This window comes from Copadichromis virginalis, linkage group LG4, assembly GCF_057382275.1.
Source record: "Copadichromis virginalis isolate Kocher_CV1m ecotype Utaka linkage group LG4, C_Virginalis_male_GT1.1, whole genome shotgun sequence".
Lineage (NCBI taxonomy): Eukaryota > Metazoa > Chordata > Actinopteri > Cichliformes > Cichlidae > Copadichromis > Copadichromis virginalis.
In genome coordinates this window covers 32,084,966-32,104,600 of record NC_140621.1, presented here as the reverse complement: position 1 = coordinate 32,104,600, position 19,635 = coordinate 32,084,966, and the positions used below count along the sequence as shown (strand labels likewise).

Sequence of the window (19,635 nt, the reverse complement as noted above, 5' to 3'; positions counted from 1 at the left end):
CTCTAACTCTTCACTGAGAGGATTAAGTGTGTTGGTATCTCTGTCTTTGTCTCATTACAGCCTCGTGTGTAATGTGTGCATTCTGCTTATGTGTGTGTTGCAATCTTTCCACTCAGTAATATCTTTGTCTGCAGGATTTTTCCACTGTCTTTAGTCACCAAACACTGACGCGTGTCCCCCTTTGACTGCAAATCCTCCCACAGATTGCACAAGTTCCTTTAGCAGCAGAGGAAACACAAGAGAAGTGCAGTTACTTTAAATAAATCTCTAAGATTTTATTACATACAGTATACACACAATCTGGACCTGTGACTCTGCATTGAGACTCAAGGATGTAGGGAGGCAGTTCATGAAGCTCAATTTGAAATGAAAGGCAGTTCAGTGGGACAGAAGATGATATTTTACAGCAATTAACAAATTTAAATAATAAGTAAGAGTAAAATAACAAGTAAATTTAAACAAACAACAAAATTGAAACAGCTTCTGGCCTAAAATTCATCATTTCACACACCAGACCACAACAAAGAAAATACAAACCCTAGATAATATAGACAATATTAACATCAACAGTGACTGATGTCAGAGGGAATAAGGTAAAAGAGCACTGAGGATAAACATGTAAAGAGAACTGTATAAAAATACTGCCTGCCAGATGTAAAGTATCAGTTGGCATTTTTAAAGGACTAGTTCAACATTTTGAAAGATATTTGCTGTCTTAAATAGGAAGATCTATTTGTCTCGCGGCTTTCACGCACAAACTCATCGCACATGATGAGTTTTCACGTGTAGCACAAAACAGGAAAAAAATCTGCTTTAGTCTGGTTCTCACTTTGGTTTGAATTCGAGTGGCGCCTGGGCATGCAGGAGGAAACCACATACCTTCTGTATTCTCATGCTGGCAAGTTATAGACTAATAAATGAAATGACTGAGATGCATTTTTATATTTCCACATTTACATTTGGTAACAGCTAGAAAAGCTTCATAGCTGCAGTCAGTTCACGTGTGAAAAACTCTACTTTCATTTCCGACAAGGTGACCCTGGAGCATCCGTTAGTTAAGTTGCAATAGGCTCAGACTGCAATAAGCATCTCGTTTTACTCCTTTGTTTCCTTTTCCCCAACCTCCCAGCCAGTCACGGCAGATGGCTTTCCTCCCTGAGTCTGGCACTGCTGGAGATTTCTTCCTGTCAGAAGAGAGTTTTTCCTTCCCACTGTCACCTGCTGCTTGTTCAAAGGGGATCATTGGATTCTGGAGTTTTTCGCTCCAAAATACGATAGGGTCTCAAACGTAGTCAACTCAAAGCACCTTGAGTTGACTACTGTTCTGATTTGGAACTATATCGATAAAGCAGAATTAAAACGAGTACTTTCTATCAGTATACTAATTATAAAGCTACAGTTTACCTGCTAGTTTTCTCAGCCAAAACACTAGTAGGAATCAGCTATCCTGGCTATCTCCAAAGTGAAGTAAATCCACCAGTACTGGTGACCACCTGCAATGCAAGACTTTGAAAGGATCAAACTGTCACTCTAGTGAAAAATTTAACATCCAGCAAAAGTGCACATTTTAAATTCAGCTTTTAAACTTGTTAGAAAAAGACATCACCTGTTAATTAATGAGATTTAAAGGTGCTAGTAAATGTTTTATGACCTTGAAAGAGAACCAGGCCAGCCGTTTTCCACTGAAAGCTACCTGAAGTTCTACATATATTTACAGTTAATGATATTAGTCTTTAACTGTGAATACATTTTTCCTCACTGCAAATGTCCTCAAAATGTCAAACTTTTCTTTTAAAAGTAAATTTTTTAAAACTTCCTTAAAGGGAAGCAAAGGGAATCTGAGCAAAATGAATTCCTGTTTGTGCGTTACAAGGCTGGTGAGAGCACCAGCAGACTTTTTTCATCAAGAGCAGACTCACATTCTCTGGCATCAGTTGAATTCGTGGACGTGTATGCGTTTGGGAACATTTTAGGTTTGGGTGGATTTCAGAAGAAAAATGATAAATCAAGACTGGAGTAGATAAGATAAGGAGGAAAAGAAACTCTTTCAGCATCCAACCACAGGGCAAAAGTCTCAGGCCTGGTTTTTAAGGGCCTTCTTGGGAATATTACACTGCATTGCCATCATGACATTTTAAGATCCGTGCATTGAAAAATTAGCAATGCAACCCACTCTGTACCTCCACTGAAGAGTGAAGCTGAAAGTGGTTAAAACCTGTCGTAAAAGTGGAAACAAATCGACTGTGAAACACGCTGGTGGTGAAATCTGATCACGGCAGGTCGCACGGCGGGATGGTGTGCCTTCGATCGTAAGCAGTGTCATCGCTCTCCTCACCGTCGCTTACTTCGCCCAGAACCCTCTCCCTCTCCTCTTCCTCCTCAGTTTCACTCTCTCGCCTCAGTCGCTCCCGCTCCCTGTCTCTTTCTCTCTCTCGGTCTCTCTCTCTCTCTCTGTAGGAGCGCGGCAGTGTGGGAATCTGAGAGTGTGAAGAGACCGAAATGAGATCATGCAGCCTGCACTGACTGACCAACATACTTAAATTAAACATGCTAAATGTTAAAGGTCTTTCCCAGGATGATGTCATCATAGTCATATTATTAGGTTCAAGGCTTTGTGTTTATCTGCATCCAGAAATCTTTGATGCATTTTCAATATACATGATAAAGTGGGCATATTATATTAATTTCTCTGTAGTTTTATTTTTGGTTTTTTATACTCTATTAGAGTAGCTTTACATGATTTGCAGTTCAAAATACTCCTTAGTTATCTTAATGCATCCGAGGGTTTTAACAGCAGGTGAGTGGGGTTTCTGTGATGTCATACAGAGCTAAGAATTGAAAAAAAAAAGCCTTTAGAGTAGTGTCAAGGCTAAGCTTTTGGTATATTTATACTGAACTGGTAAAATGACCCTATTAAAACATTAAAACATCAAACATTTGGTCAATTACAAGTTACAAAACTATAGACACATATTCGTAATATTCAACAAACTCTATGCTAAATAACAAGGATAACAAGAAGATTTAGATTTCTAATGTATGTACTAACTGCCATCTGTCTTTAAAGTATAAGGTAGAAAGTACGTACCTGATTGTCATGGCTGGGCAGGACACAATATCCTGGCTCTGTCCTGCGCAGGAGGCGTGGGGAATGAGTACGGAAAGGCCTGGGAGAGTGGGAACAGACGGAACGCGGAGAGGGAGAACTGATGGAGCGTGGTGACGGAGACCGGACAGAACGGGATGGCGAGTAAGTGATGGAGTGGGATTGGGAGAGTATGTGACTGTGGTGGTTTTGTTTGGGTGGGCGAGGGGAACGAGGAGGCAGCTCGGGCGGTTTGAGAGGGTCGACCATGTCCATCTCCGTGAGGATTGGCGGCGGAGGGACGAAATCGAGCTCCCCCTCTTGCGGGAGCGTTTGCATTTCGGCTGCATCAAGTTCGGTGAGCTCCGTCTTTGACAAGTGATCCACAATCCCGGCACCAAATGAGTCGCCAACGACATTGATGGAGGTACGCATTCGGTCACTGAGTGGACAAATGGCATCAGTGTCAGTGAGTGAAACGACGTCTTAGTGATACCAACATTTTCACAACCTCTTGCATACGTTAATTATAGCACCCTAACATGGATTGCAGAGCAGTGATTTGTTATTGCCTGCTCATCAGACACCTGACTCACAGCAGCCAGTCGACAGCGATCAGCAGACTGATGTCCTGGGTAGGCAGGCCGACAGCTGTCAGGATCAGTAGCATGGTTACCAGTCCAGCGCTAGGAATACTGGCGGCTCCAACACTGGCCAGTGTGGCGGTCATACTGGAGAGAAGAGATGGGAAAAAGGTATATTTAAATCATGCTTGCAGTAATGTGCTGTAGGCAGGCAGAGATAATCAAATCGTGATTTTAGTGACGATTCTGGCTTTTTCCCATTTTCACAGTTATGCACATATGGCCTTTTCCAATCAGTCAATCAATCAAGTGCAACCCTTTCATCACTCCCTAATAGTTCAGCTTGAGTCAAGTGTCAGACATCCCTGTAACTACTGTGCTGCCCTAGGCCTCTTTTTGCCTTTTTTTCCTATCTGCATAAATCAAAGGACACACTGGGTGTCTTTAAATTCTGTGTCTAGTACTACCTAGTAATGCAGGTCTAAGCTAAAGCAAATTAAATAGCATGGCCTCCATCAGTTTTTCCAATAGATATCCTTTCTTTGATTACATAGCAGTTGTATCCGCTGAGTGATGTGGGCTGGCAACAGACATTACTTTTTTCATAGTTTTCTGAACACTCGCCAAAAATGGTAGACTGAAAAATGCAAAAGTGAACTAATTCCACATGCAAAAGGAGATGTGTGATGGAAAAAATATATGAAAAAATAATTAAACCCAACTGTAAAACCAGACCATTGTGCTCAAAAACCACTGAAACACCAGAAAAGGCTTAACCGAAACCACATTTAATATTGGAACTCACCAATTCATGCTTTCACTGCTGATTCAGCATGTTTAGTCAGTCATATGGCAGCCAAAAGCACAATTAGCTTAAAGTTAAAGACTTTAAATTGTAGCGAGAGGTGAGTTTTAGTTTTACGTGTTTATAATATCACCATATAAAAAAATCAAAAACCCTAATCTGTCTCCACCCACAAAGATTTACACATGGAGTGGTCCAGTATTCTGTTTCTCAACATCACACACCAACAAGTCTCGGATTTATGTGAGCTCATTTACGTGTATTTCATCAATGCAATGCTTGTATAAAGTACATGAGGATAGAAAGGACTCAGTTCCTCTGTCCACAACAAAAGATGTTTCCTAAAGTAAAACTTTAAAGACTCTGAAAAATGCTGCTTGTCATTGCATGTCTGCAATTAGAGAATTATCAGTAACCACAGGGGCCTGCAGGCCAGCCAGTCTGGATACAGCTCTAAACTGTGATATTTACTGCATGAAGCTATTCATCTGTTATTAGTTACTCTCTCAATTGTGTCTGACAAACTGCAGTGCCAATTATCACCACGCTGTGACTGGGAGATTAAGTGGGGCAGATTTATGTAGTACATATGGATTTTATTTCAGTTTCATCACACAAAAACCATACAGCATTTTCTTAAAATTCGATTTCGTGGTAAACAGCCGTTGATGAAAGACACACAATAAACAACTTCAAAGTGCTGAGCGTTATTTGTAACCCGCGGCCACAACAAGCAGAATCTGATCCAAGCAGACTGGATCCAATCTCCTGCTCAAACCTCAGAAATGGGAGATGAATATTTCTTTACTTCCTTCAATATTTATTTCTATACCTCGTAACATACTTGATGCAAGTTGTTTGAAAATGAACTAAAGCATGCAGACTGTACACTTCTGTAAATGCAGAAAAGAAAATGAATGAACGAGTTCCAATGTGTTTGTGTTGCTGGTTTCTCGATAAAGATGCACCGAGACATTTGATGAGTGAAATTATTTGTAATTTATCTGAATGTTGCCTAACACTAATCAGCTGGTATTTGTGCAGGCATAAAAGCTACAGATGCAGATTGCTAAACAAGCTTTAGGTGTTAGCTGGAAACTTAGCGCTCCTCTTGTCCAGCTGCAGTCACTTCTGGTTCCAAAACATGTCCATCTTTTATATACAGTCAAGTCAAACGTCACTTTCCATTCATCTATGTTTGACGCAGGACGAGAGACTTCAGGATGAGTCAGAACATAATTGATATTTTTCCCTTTTTACTAATATTTGAATCAGAATGAACTTTGACACAAAAACCTTACAGCAGGACGGGCTGACACGGTATTCAGGGAATATTGTTTGTTAATATCCTTCTTAGGAAAAATAACAGAGAGCAGGACAAAAAAGGAACCTGTTCTGGTGCAATCAGGTGACAGAGACCGTGATGGAGGCTACTTACACTAATGTGCACATCGGTTTATGTTTACATTCACACCCCCACAATTTCCTGTCCCATCCTGCTTTTGGCCACAGCATGTGAGTAAATTGTGCCAGGTGCTTTTTCCTCTGGCTAAACACATGACCTTCTATCACCTAGTTTACTCAGCTGATGGCGTAAACAACAACAAAAAGACAACAAACAGCTTGTCACAAGGGCCTCAAAGGTGCTCCAACATCCATGCTTAAGCATTATGAAGCGTTTCACGTCAATATCAGCACAAATTTAAATGTATATGTAGAATCAGAATATATGCATAAAGTTTTATTATTTATTGCCATCTCATGTTGCGTCACTTCTGATTTTGTTGGTAACTAAAACATTCTGTGTGTTGAAATAATCAATGCAAATGTTTGTATACTGGACACTTTCTACAAAAGTCAGTCCATCCTCTTTATAAACTGCACGCCTAGCTAGCGTTGCAGGGTAGCTCAAGCTTCTCCCAGATGACACTGAGCGAGGGATGTTGGTTCCTGCAAAGGTCATCGGTTCATCACAGCGCTGCAAACCAGATAGACAAGACAACCATTCTTGCTCATATCCACACCCTGAGCCCATTCTGAGAGACCAATCAACCTAAAATGCAAGCCTTTGCACAGTGGAAGGAAGTTGGAGCACTCGGAGAAAACCCACGCAGGCACAGGGAAAACATGCAAACTCCACACGGGAAGGCCCCAGCTGACCTCGAGGTGCAGATCCAGAACTTTCTTGTGTGCAACTACATTGCTAACCACTGTACCGCTGTGTGGACTGGTTAAGGTCCAGTGTATAGATATTAAAACCACTTTGGTTTGTTCTGTTTCTTTTATGAAAAATGTAAATAGAAGAAAAAGCAGTGCTTGGAATCTGAGTAGGTTAAGTAGAAGATAAATGTTTTTTGCTCTTGGTTTTGGAAACGAATAGCTGGCTGGCAAAGATGCTGTAAGGCATCTTCAGAAGCAGCCAAGTAAGGAAACTATTAAAGGCTTATAGTTGATGTGGGAGAAAGAGCAGCGGCGCCTCAGCGGTGCTGCTTTCTGATAATGAAACCTGAGTCATGAGAGTCAAGTCACCATGTGGTTTACCTGACAGTAACGATCTGCCCAGAGTCCAGGGTGATGTCATTCATTTGGGCAATAAAGATGGCGGCCACGGCTTCGTACAAGGCAGTGCCGTCCATGTTAATGGTGGCACCTATGGGAAGTACGAAGCGAGTCACACGCTTATCAATCTTCAGATTTTCCTCAAGGCAGCGAAAGGTGACCGGCAATGTCCCCGCGCTGAAAGAAGAAGGCATCACAAGAAGGCGAGTTAGAGGGAAAAAAGGTGCAGATGTACTCGGAGCAGGCGCAAAGTGTCTGCTGAGGGATATAAAATAGGCAGACAGGTGGTGAAAGGCATAAGTGCAGAGGTGAGGGCGAAGGGAAGAGACAACAATTAAAAAAGGCAGGAGAAATTTGAGTCGGCCGACAGCCTCGTCCTAACAGCTGGGGTAGGCCACTGTTTCAATCCTCCAACATGTGAATTAAAGGAATTTGATTCCCGGCCCCGCTGAGGTCGGGTCATAATATAATTAGAGAAAACGTTGATAGGATTACCCATATTCACTAAAGCCTCAGTAATGTGCCAAAATAACAGTTGGTTATTTTGGCAATGCTGAATCCCAGGCAGGCTGGGCCAAGCCAAGCCGGGCAGGATACAGCGGGGCCAGTTTGGCTGGTGGCAACTAATCCGAAGGCTTAGATACTTACAACACAGAATCTGTCCGACATGGACTCGTCTATGATAGCCTGCGCTTTGGCTCTGCTGTCCTGATTTGTCAGTGTAGCTGCATAAATACAGATTTTTGCCTTCAGGCCTTTCAGATTTAACCCAAATAGCTGAAAGCGAGTAGCAGGCTACGCCGATCAATCACGGTAACTACAACAGCTGTCCAAGCAATACGTGTTGTAAAAGAAATATGTGACACACATGTGTGAACACATGCCCAAACAGACGACTTCCAAACATACATATGCACTTCCTGCAAGCTGTCATACCTGCTAGCAGTGCCCAAGGCTGTGATCCATGCCTGGAAGATCCCAGAGTAGAAAGCAAAGGGGCTTTTTCTGGTGATTGCAAAGAATATAGCGGGTAGGATCAAGCCCCCATGGATCATCAGACCCACAATGACAGTCACCATGTACATGCCCAGCTGCCTGGCTACCATCTCCAGGTCCCCGATAGCTGCGATCTTTCCCGCAATCAGAGAGGCAATGCCGACAGGAGAGTACCTGGACAAAGACATCACAGCAGAAATTATTTGATTGGGACTGATTGTGGTTCATGTTCCATTAAACTCCATTTAGTATACACTATATATGTGTATGTACATGAATATTTCTTTCTGCTTTTTTAAACTGTCCAATAAGCAACAAAGCCATTTGAAGGCAGAAATTGTTTGATTTGATTGACTGAATTTAATCTAATAATTATGGATGAATTACAACAAAGGACAAGGTGTCCACAGGTCTTTTGAAGGCTACCTACTCTTTCTACTTTACTATTCTTTAAAATAATATTTAAGATCAAACCTGTAATGAAAAATACAAACTTTATATATATAGTCAAGCACAAAAGTTCACACAAAAATAAAAAGACAAAAAATGGCTTTATTTAGGAACACAAGTGTGTGTTAATGTGAAAACAACATAATCATTGTCACCGTCCCAAACATTAAAAAAAATGTTTCACATGCAGTGTTATTGTCCTATTAAATATTTCTATGAACTGGCTTCAACCACTAAGAGTTATTGGTGGTTACCACCATAGCTGTTTGTCAGTGAACTCACCATGTCTGCATGTTACTGCCAGGATCACATTTCAGTATTTTAAGATGTTTTCTGACACAACAACCATTAAATAAGTCAATAATTAGCCTATAAGCGTCCTGTTGCCATTAACTATATTTACACATATAAAACACATTTAAAAGGGATAGCAGAACAATAAACAATGCCGCAGAAATGGTGGCACTGTGTTCTAGTAATCCATGTGGTGACATGACTATAAATTTTACAAAGCCTTTTATAAATTGATATGAATTTAAGATATTTTAAGAATATTTAAGGAGCTGTAGCCACCCTGTTACTTTTTTTTAATGTCAGGCCAACGTTTTCGCCACCTCATAAATCTTTAGTCACTGTCAAAGAAGCACGTTTCTCTGCAAGGGGACAGGACACATGCTTGGATCTCTGGTTTCCAGCTCTGGAGAGCAGTTGTCCCTGTTCATGAATACAGACTGCAGTTATTGGGACACTTGAATTAAAGCGACTCCTTGTCCCATCATGAAACGGTGCATTCTCCCAGGTCAGCTGGCATCCAGTGACAGTTGTTTGGTGCGGTATGCCATGTATATGATTTGATAGATATGCCCCTTGTATGATGCGTGCTTTTTGTATACACTGGATTCTGTGTTTGGCTCGCACCATAAGCCCGTGAGTAATCTGTTTACACTGAGTGAGTGATACAGACAATGATACAGTTCCTTTGGTGTCCAGCTGCACATGTAGAGGAGGCTTAGAGGAGCTGCGAGACAAGCATCCTGCTGTTTCTCGTCCAACCGCCTACTCTACTCCTCCTTTCCTTTCCCATCCCCGCTCCGAGTACCGCTACACTTTCTCTGCGCCACTTGCCTGGGCTCTGTGAAGCCTCAAGACGTGCACTGCTCTCACACACATCTTTTTACGTCCCTCCTGCCCGCATCTACTTTCTGCTCTGCCATCAAGTAGCTCCTCTGTCATTGATGGATCCATTACATTCTGGAGATCTTCCACCACGGCTCCCCTGGGAGCCCACAACGCCGTTCCGGGCCCTGGCTCCTGCTACTCCCCAGCATACCACAGACTCCAGCATGTCCCAGGGAAACCCTCTCCCTCTTTCCATCTGTCTGTGTCCTTCACTGACACACTTTCTCCCTCTTCCTCTTTGTTTTTTGTTTTTTCTATCTGACCTTGCTGCTTGTTCCCACAATTTGCCTCAAGCACACAGTCTTCGCCTTATCCATCACTGTCTCCGACCGTTGTATGTGGTATCGCCAAAATGTCAAACGTTGGCCACCAAGAGGAAAAACAGAGGCACGCACTTTTTAAACACAGACACACAAATACGAATGAAGGAATACAAGACACCGACCACATGATCATGGACACCATCGTCATGATAATTTCATTGAGGATGTTGAAGAAGTCACACATGACCTTCCCACGCTCGCCCATCCGGCCCATGCAGATCCCAAAGGTGATGAAGAAGCCAATTAAACCTTGACGAAAACACAAAGCAAGCGAGTAAGTGGAAAAATGAGAACAAATAACCAAAAAGAGACCTGGAAAACGCAAGCGTCTCGCAATACGAACTCTGTTATCAACTCACCGAGGACGTTCATGCCCCATTTGTATTCCAGTTTTTTTCTGGTCACTAATATGGGCTCAGTTTGGTTTGCTGCTGCGACCGGCACCTTTTTCAGCACCGTCTGAACCTGAAGGAAACACGGGGCGACATTCAGATTATTCTGTGGTTTGTGCTGGGGTGCTTAGATTTTGTAACTCCCATTGTGTGTGAACAAACAAAGTTTTGGCAGCGGCACGACGTGCTCTGATTTCTGTTTAAAGAAAAGGCAAAAGAGAAACATAAATACAACAAAGGGAAAGAAAAAGGAGACGAAAAGGCTGAAAGGGGGAGGACAATTCCCTGCTGCTAAAGCGGTGACTTACATGAATTTACTGAATTCCTGATGAATATGAACAAAGACGCAGTTTAAAATAAAGATGCAGACAGAAATAAAGCTCTCGGTTCACCAGCAGATGCCTTACTGCACTAAATAAGTATGTGGCTTTGCAGCTGTAAAGAGATTAGCGGTAGCTGCAGGACGGCTGACCATCGCCCAGTCAAACACAGACAACTACTTCTAATCATTCAGACGAACACGCATGACAGAAAAAACAGGATTGGACAGAAGAAGGCAACTGCAGCATCACAAAAACACAAGCCGCTTCCTGAATTGTCCCTCTTCGACGGCACCATTAGCACTAACTCACAATACATTACAAAGAATGGAAAAAAGCAACCCTAGATCTATTTTATAAATGACTTGATGAATTGCAATGGCACTGATTTATCGTCTTTTAGTATGTAAGACATGTTTTCAGTGGTTCAGTTGATAAGCTCTATATTAGTATTTGTTTTAAACTAGATTATCACACTCTGGGCCCTGGGTGGGCAACAAACTGTCCCAGAACTGTTGTGGAGATCTGCACCAATGATCTGAACTCATTTCTGTTTAATATTAATTTAATTTTATAAGTGTATTACTGCAGCAATCCACACCAGTCCCAGTTTTTCATGTTGCCCCTTTAGAAAATGAGTTGCCCACCCCTGTTGGGGATGGGTTTGGCTTTGACTCCTGTGATCTTTCTGTGTGGAGTTTGCATACTCTCCCCACACCTGCGTGAGGTCTCCCGTGAGTACCCTGGCTTCCTCCAACAGTCCAAAGAGTTGCGTGGCCTCTTAGCCTCTTTCTAGCCAAATGAAGCCTTTGAATCAGTCCAGACAGCATATGTAAAAATTGTTACGTATGAAGTTTGGAGAACAGCTAACCTCTCTGGAGAACCATAAGTTTTTAAGAACTCTGTCCGAGTCCTTCATTCTCTCAAACTGCTCAGTAATCCCTTATCCAGAAAAGTTCATCTCCTCAAATGTGGCCTGGGGCACAAGCAAGACTTTCCAATATGATACACTTTGGATAATAATTATTAGCAATAATAATTGTTGACAATCGCTGACAAAACAATCACAATTCAGGATCCAAGTGGTAGCTGTTTTGGAAACTTAAATCTGTAGTTTGCAATGGTTTTTCTAGTAAACTATTAACATGAAGCACATGAAGCGATGTCTGTGAACATTCATTCAAATTAAAGAGGAAATTTATCTTGAAAAACAAAAATACAATTTTAATAAACTTCAGATATTATTTATTTACCAATTTCTTTCTCTATTCAGTGTAGTTTGATTATCATCACCTTAAAGCTGAATGATGCAAATTTCATATAAGGAATGTAGAGCCTTACCAAAAGCTTTGATGCTGAAAGTCCCAGCAAAGCAATACTGGGAAACACTCGCGTTTTATTAAAAGGAAACGTATTAGTCAAGAATCTTTCTTTGCTATGTTTATATTAACATTTTCAGTTTGCGTGAAAGCTTATGGTTCAAGATGAGCCAAGATAATGAAGCAGTAGATGGTTAATGTAGAGGGTACCTGCTGGAAGCAGGCTTGCACCAGGTTTTCTGGGAAGAGGTTTCGAATCAGGTCAAGGAAAGCGTCCAGGCTGCTGACTTCCTGGTTTTTCGTGGATGTGGATGATGAGTTGCCTCCCCTCAGTTTAGGGTTCCCTGGGTGGATCCCCAACACCAGGATGACCCCGAGGACGGCAGCGATTACAGTGGTGGACATGTAGTACACCATGGCTCGGCTACCCATCCTTCCACTGGAGCGCGCGTCTAGACCAGCAAGCCCTACAAGAGACAGACAACAGATGTAAAACAACGTGTGTCCAAGTCCACAGAGTCAATAACAGCGTCTTTACCTCGAAGCTCGAGTTTCCCAGTACTTTAAAGTGCAAATACTTCCTGTAGAGTGTTTAAAGTTTGATACATGTTTTTTGGATAAACCGCTGGCTTTTTAGTTTTTAGCTTTTCACATGCTAATTCATGAATCAACTCAGGTGGCTCTAGCTGGCTAGCTACCTGCTAGGTTTTCTAATTTCAGTCACTAAACTGGTTGTGAGTTTGATGATTTCTGGAGTATTTTTATCCAATTACAAGAGAAATATTAGAGCATACATAACTGATATTATACGTCTGTTTTCCTCCTTAATTCGAGCATTTAAAATGCATGTTACTTACTTAAATCCTTAACACGTGCAGGAGCTGTTCAGCCATGGAAACCCATACCGTGAAGCTCCCAGCATACAGATTTTGTGCTGATGTTAATGCTGGACGAGGTTTGGAACGCTGCAGATATTAAGACTTTTGCACTTGTTGACCCTGTTTCTGTTACTTTATAGGTCTGCGGCGTCATGACTGAGCTGCTGTGATTACTGAATGTTTTCACTTTGCAATAATACCACTTATAGATGCTTGTGGAATATCTACGATGCAAGAAATTTCACAAACCAACTTGTTGCAAAGGTGGAATCTTGTTTAAGGAGAACAAGCAGATTCAGGGAGCTTTTTAGAAAAACCGATTTTTTCACAAGTGTTTGCAAAGGCAGACTGCATGGGTAGGTCCTTGATTTTATACACCTGTGACGATGGGACTGAAAACACTTGAATTCAAAAATTAATGCAGCATTGCTTTTGCCTTGGAGGCTGGATGCTGGAGCTATCAGTCCTGAATTCACTGTGTTCCAGTGGCAAAGTCAGAAAAGCTATGAAATACTGGATTTCTTTTTGCTTCTTAGCAAGGTAGAGTCATTCATATATCACTAGCAATGCAGTGGAATGGTTCTTTATTTTTTTGTGCTTATAAACATGCAGCATATTCACAAATAGAGTCTAGCTGAAGAGATTGCAATTAATTTCCAAAGGGTCCACCTTCAAAACTGGGACTCTTTTAAGGAGAGATTTTACGGCGGATTTTAAGCAGAACTGGGCACTTCTTATTGTAGATTGCAGATTTTTATTAACTGTGTATTTGTGACCTATTTATCAACACAACAGTGGCAGTGCAGTGGCAGAGTACGAGTTTTACAGTTTCATTAATATTTACATGGGCTGCCACCAAGTCAAGGTTGGTGGGGTTGTTTTCTGATTTGGAAGTCCGACTTGAGGGGAATGTTCCAGTTGAAAAATCCAACTACGAAATTCCAATTTCCAGCTTCAGATGGAACACACCATAAGAGGAGTGGCTCAATACTTTTACCTACATTGTGTATGTTTGTGTGACGCTCCCATACAGTCTTAGATGCACCTTCCTAACCAAACTTGGTAGAGTTAATTTGCTTGAGTTAGCTTATAACAGAAATCCACCCTTTTGTCCAAATATGGTAACTTCTGACTAATAAGTACACGTAGTCCTGTAGACTACATGTACATGCAATAGTCCATTAGTTCTACTAATGTCAGAATTAAAATTTTTCTACAGTTAACATGTTTAGTTTAGTTTATTATGGTTAAAGTTCAGGAGTATGAGGTTGTAGTTGGTTAGTAATCACTGGGGACAATGAGTGTGCCCTAAATTATGCACACACTGGACAATCACCCGTTACAGTGTTAACACAGTATTGGTTACTTTTTAACTTATTAAAACCAGCATGATGCTGTCTATAATGGCCACACCTGTGATAAGGCTGGAGATGATAAGAGGCAGGATGAGCATCTTCAGCATCCTCATAAGGATTTCTCCAGGAAAGGAAACCATTGTGAGGGCGGCGCTGTCTGTCACCTGCATGTACCGCAGCATCATCCCAAAAACGGCTCCCATGACGACGCCTGAGGAGCGGAAAAAAATAAGCTAATTACAGAGTTTTGTTTTTGTGCAGCAGTTGTTTAGCCAATCATGTCTGCATTCATTTCCCAAACCATTAAAAAGGCATACTATGTTTCCATGCCTCAAAAAGTCCCATAATAGCACAGGCTATTGTTTTAGTTTCCAGACAATTCGAAACGCATGCCTAAACACTACCTTATGTGCACATTTAAAAATCTAATGAATATTGGTTTAAAAAATGAGTTCCAAATGTCACAAATATGTAAAACTCAGTAGTAATATTAACCGTGTCAGAAATCACCCTCAGTTTATAACCTTTCGGCGGACTCATTAGCCTTTTTTGTGAGGGCCCCTAACGCTGTGTTTAACGTTGGAGATGCAAGAGATCGCTGACTAATGAGAGCCATCTACTGAAATGTAAACAAGTTCATATCAAGGTTTAAATCTATGTGACAAATTGCAGACAAAAATAACACACTCCTTGACTCTGCAGGCTTTTTTTGACAAAACACACAGCTGTGGAGAAACATACCAAAGTGTTTACAGTGGCAGAGCAAAGACAACAACAAGCCTAAGACATCTCATGGGAAAATGATCTCGGAGTATTTACATCAAGGTTTGCGTGTGGTAATTTTTGCTGCAGCATAAATTGGTCCTTTTCTTTTTTTTAACAATAAAACTAACCTCAGTTGTAATTCTAGTCATTCAGTAAAACATGTGGGAATTTGGAGTGTTAAACTATGTGCATAAAAGCAAAACAAAGGCTTGTTTTGCTCCAGTATTTCTTCAACTTGTGCCCTCATCATGGCATCGCCTGAGTGCTTCTTTTCATATGTACCCATAACCGTGAGTCCCAGCAGCAGGTTGTGTGTGTTGCGGCTACAATGGCCAGCATCTTTATACGCAATCTCTGTGTTGTCATCTCGCTGGTTTTCTTTCTCCTTCTCCTTGTTTGCGTTGGACTGGTTGGCTGTCGGCTGGTTTGTCATCCTGTCTGTGAGGACAGTGGAAAAGGTGGGTTTTAGTGCTGAATGACGACGTGCTTTGGAAAGCAAACTGCAGCATCTCATAGCAATGCTGATTAGCTTAGACTATAAATGTTTAACATAGCAAGGGTAGACTAGCAAGGCTTCACACTTTACCGCTGGGGGTGGTCGAGCCTATTTTTCAAAGGGGATTAGTGAAAACCAGAAGCACCTAAGGCTCACACAACAGGAATGTCCTGTGAGGATTTGGTTTAGGTTCTAAATGGAGGTAAATGTGCATAACTGAAGGCAATCCAAACACAGCAGGCAAGGCCTAAACAGGACATGAAGAAACAACTCAAGAGATGTAATCTGTTCATCATCCTTTAAATGGAAAATGATGAAACTGCCAGACTCCAAATACAGCACAATATGGAGGTGATAGAAGATAGAGGAACAGATTTAGCTGATTAGTGAGGTAAAGTGAGGTAAAAAATGACCCCCTAGAAGCAATAGGATGTGAACCCTGGATGTGATACACGCTCTGAATGAAGTCCTGTGTACAGTGAAAGCATTTGTTCAGGTGTTTTTGATGTTTATCACCTACATTTCTCTTAAAACAGAAAGATAAGACAAATTCATCTATAACTTTGCTTAATGTGCACCATCTTTTCTGATGGATTTATTAAACTGAAAAGATTCTGTACAAACTAATCAAAGGAGCTTGCAAAGAAAAGCGTCTGGACTTCTTTAAGTTACTTGAAGACGTTTCACCTCTCATCCGAGAAGCTTCTTCAGTTCTAAGGTCAAATGGTGGAGAGTCCCAGATATAAACCTAGTGGGAGTAACCCCCCACAGAGGGACAAAAGGACCCCCTGATGATCCTCTATTCGCCTGAGCCAAGGTGTGAAATTGGGTGTGGGTCCCAATCAGCCAGAGTTAGGGGTTGTCAAAGATGATGACTCACAACTCAGAGGGTCAATATTAATGCTCTGGGCACCATTTGATATCTGAGTGAAAATTAATGGCAATACATCAAATACTTGTTGAGTTACTTCATAGAAAGCTGTCACGGTCAGGAGCCTGCTAAATGAAACGTCTAGGGATTAACAGAGTCCTTCAAAAACTGTGAATGTCTGCATCCATCCAATAGATATTTAACCTGGACCGAAGTGCAGGAATGATGTCAGCATTACCACATGGACAGCATTACTGAAAAGAGTAATTTGATAATAATGAAATCCAAGTGTGCTGTCTCTATAAATCCAAATCACACCTACAATAATTCAAATCTATCTATCTATCTATCTATCTATCTATCTATCTATCTATCTATCTATCTATCTATCTATCTATCTATCTATCTATCTATCTATCTATCTATCTATAGATATAGATATAGATACATATATAAAGCAGAGTTATTTCCATCAAAACAATGAGTCATGGAGGAAGAATGTGTTTGCTGTCCAATAACACGACACGTTTCCAGTCTACCAAGAAAATTTCAGAGACCCCACCGCTACCATCTCTCAACATTAATTGTACATAAACACATCTGGAGAGCAGCGCGGTCGTGCCAAATCCCTGTCACAAGTATGAGCGTCACATTTACAAACTGTCTGACTCAATGAGAGTCTGACTCAATGAGATAGCTGCAATCAGACATCATTATAATCCATCAATTTGAGCAGATGGCATACAGTCGTATACATTAACCAAAAGAACAATACACAAGGGAGGATGTGTAAAAAGATACCTACTGCTTTATGTGCTCACTTCCACGCTCTCACCTCCTGCTCCCTCTGGCCATATCTCTGCCCCTTTCTAGTATGTGACTGTGTCCAGTCCAAGCACCAATTTGGATTTCCAGAGTTATCCCAAACTGGTGCGTATCAGGGCCGGAGAACGCCCAGCCAAGTTTCAATTGCAGAGATATAATCCTCGGTGAATGGAGTACCGAGGAGAGGAGGGGGAGGGTGTTCCTCTTAATAGTCTTCACAAATCCTCTTTTCAATCCTTATGCCATTCTTAGCATGAACATTGTTTGGTAATGTCAGCTGACCACATGCAATTTGCTTGCGTATGCGAATGAGAATAAGAGAAAGACGTCTCTCACCTTTTCATCAGTGTTTACGACAACTGTCCGCCCCTTGTGTGGATTTAAATGACCACAGTAGGCGGAAAAAATTGAGCCCAAAAAAGTAAAAGTTTCAAACTGAGATGTGACCAGCCTACAAAAGGGGCTACTGCGAAGAAAATGAAAGAGTAAAGTTTACTTTTTAAACAGACAACAAGAAAAACCAAAAATCCTGCTGAATGTGAAAAAGACTAATACTATGAGAATAACAATATCTCTCATCCTCTCCTTTCCTGATAAGAGACCTTGAAAAAACTAATCAACAGCATGTATCCTGAGATGAGAGCAGCAGTGATGAGTGTAAGCTGCAAAGACATCCTCAAGGACCTGATGCGGTGCTGCAAATCTGTCTTCCTTCCCCAACAGAGAGATTTCCTGCTCCAGGAAATGTCAGCGCTGCCTCAAGACAAAATGTATCTGGCCTCTAGGAAGCAACTCTTGTTGGGCTGACCTGCTGCTTTTCAACAGAGGAAAACTGAGACCATTTACAGTTTGGGAAGATTAAATTTGACTCCTTAACTTTCTAAAGTCTTGCCTGAAAAGCCCTAAACAGAATACAGAGCAAAGGCCATGCACCACATGGAATTTCTGTTACATCACGAATAAAATGCAAGAATTCAAGTCAGTGAATTCAGTTTGGTCAGCCAGCTTACAGTAATCCAGGATTTCAGAGCAACATGACACAGGTATTACCAGTCTGCCAGGTAGGCTGCAGACACAGGCGCATATTCCTTTGAAGAGAGAACAACTTTAAATCTTTGCAAGAGCTCTGGAAAATAAAAGAAGCACTAAACCCTGCTGGTACAGTAGTGATAGCATTGCTGTTTACATGCCCTCTTTGCGAAATACAGACACCAGACAGAAAACCTCCCACAGTGACTTTCAGAGTAATGGCGACTGGATAAACATGAGTTCCCTCAGCGTAAACACTGCGGTCATCCATCTGATGTGTGATGATGACCTGTGCAGCGCGTGACAACCATCACAATCTTCACATGCGGTCATGCACTTACGACACATCTTCTTAATCGTCATGGCTTCCAGGGCGACGGGTCACCACGCCAGAATGAGTTAATCTCCCCAAAGAGCGAGCTCTGATTACTGTAAATGAGCCCAAGCAGCTGTAGATAAAAAGGTGCGCGTACAGCTCGAGAGAAATACCTCAGTTTCTGTCGCAGGCTCGTCAACCCCCCTCCTCATTTCCACCCATAGTCTTCCACATAAATAATCCGACCGTTCGATCACAGACGTTGATCCAAGAGATCAAACAGATGCAGCTCTAACTCTCCGAGCTTAACGTTCACCGCGTACAAGCTTTTTGATTTCTTCTAAAAATCAGCATACAAACATGGCTGCCACTAGATATACACAACAAAAATGTACATTTTAAAATCTGAAGTGAGCAACAAAGGACCGTGAATAATCGATTTGGCCATTTGACATGATAAAGTTGTTGTAGTCACGCAAACTATTGTTGTAAAGTGAACTTCTCTTGGTTTTTAAGTGAGTAAATGTGAGAATGTCACCTTCGCTTCTACGCAACTTTGATATATAAACTGTAGGAGAGGCTCAACTTTTTAATGCAACGAATATGAACTATAAGAGAACTTCTGCATCCAGATGGGATCACTGTGTGACGGCATGTAAACCGATCAAAGGTACGCGTCTCCCGCTAAATCACCTGATTCACTGGTGCTTTCTACACAGACTAAATTCCCATCAATAATTATTTTGTTCTTTCAATCAAGGTTCGCATTCAAATTTACAAACATTCGCATTCAAATAGTGTATCCATGTAAAGATTTTCTGTGTGTGGATGTTACAAATATACGCTGTATTTTATTTTAAGGAACCATCTGTGCGTGCATGTGTGTGTATGTGTGTGTAACTCCGGGTGTGTACGGGTGTGTCAGAGGATTATGTCCAATGGTTGATTGTTTGGTGTGAGCCTTGCAAACGGATCGAGATATAATCCCCATCCCGCCCCTCCACCACCCTTGTTCAGCAGAGGGAGATGAGGATGGCCACTGCAGCAAACACAATAAACCAAACAACACACAACTGCCATCGCATATC

At 41.5% G+C, this 19,635-nt stretch overlaps 1 protein-coding gene across 1 annotated transcript in view; it reads right to left on the bottom strand.

Moving 5' to 3' along the window:
• Positions 1-306: 306 nt before the first annotated feature.
• The window catches only part of slc1a9 (solute carrier family 1 member 9), a 29,097-nt gene continuing 9,768 nt past the window's right edge, over positions 307-19,635 (bottom strand). Inside the window, exons 4-13 of the mRNA XM_085454947.1 lie at positions 15,293-15,448; positions 14,304-14,456; positions 12,223-12,479; positions 10,341-10,446; positions 10,104-10,230; positions 7,970-8,203; positions 7,016-7,210; positions 3,682-3,816; positions 3,089-3,527; positions 307-2,477 (exon numbers count right to left, since the gene is read on the bottom strand). Of these exons, the coding sequence (XP_085311073.1) occupies positions 2,271-2,477; positions 3,089-3,527; positions 3,682-3,816; positions 7,016-7,210; positions 7,970-8,203; positions 10,104-10,230; positions 10,341-10,446; positions 12,223-12,479; positions 14,304-14,456; positions 15,293-15,443 (2,004 nt within the window). The 5' untranslated portion in view covers positions 15,444-15,448 and the 3' untranslated portion in view covers positions 307-2,270. The remainder of the gene's footprint in view (positions 2,478-3,088; positions 3,528-3,681; positions 3,817-7,015; positions 7,211-7,969; positions 8,204-10,103; positions 10,231-10,340; positions 10,447-12,222; positions 12,480-14,303; positions 14,457-15,292; positions 15,449-19,635) is intronic.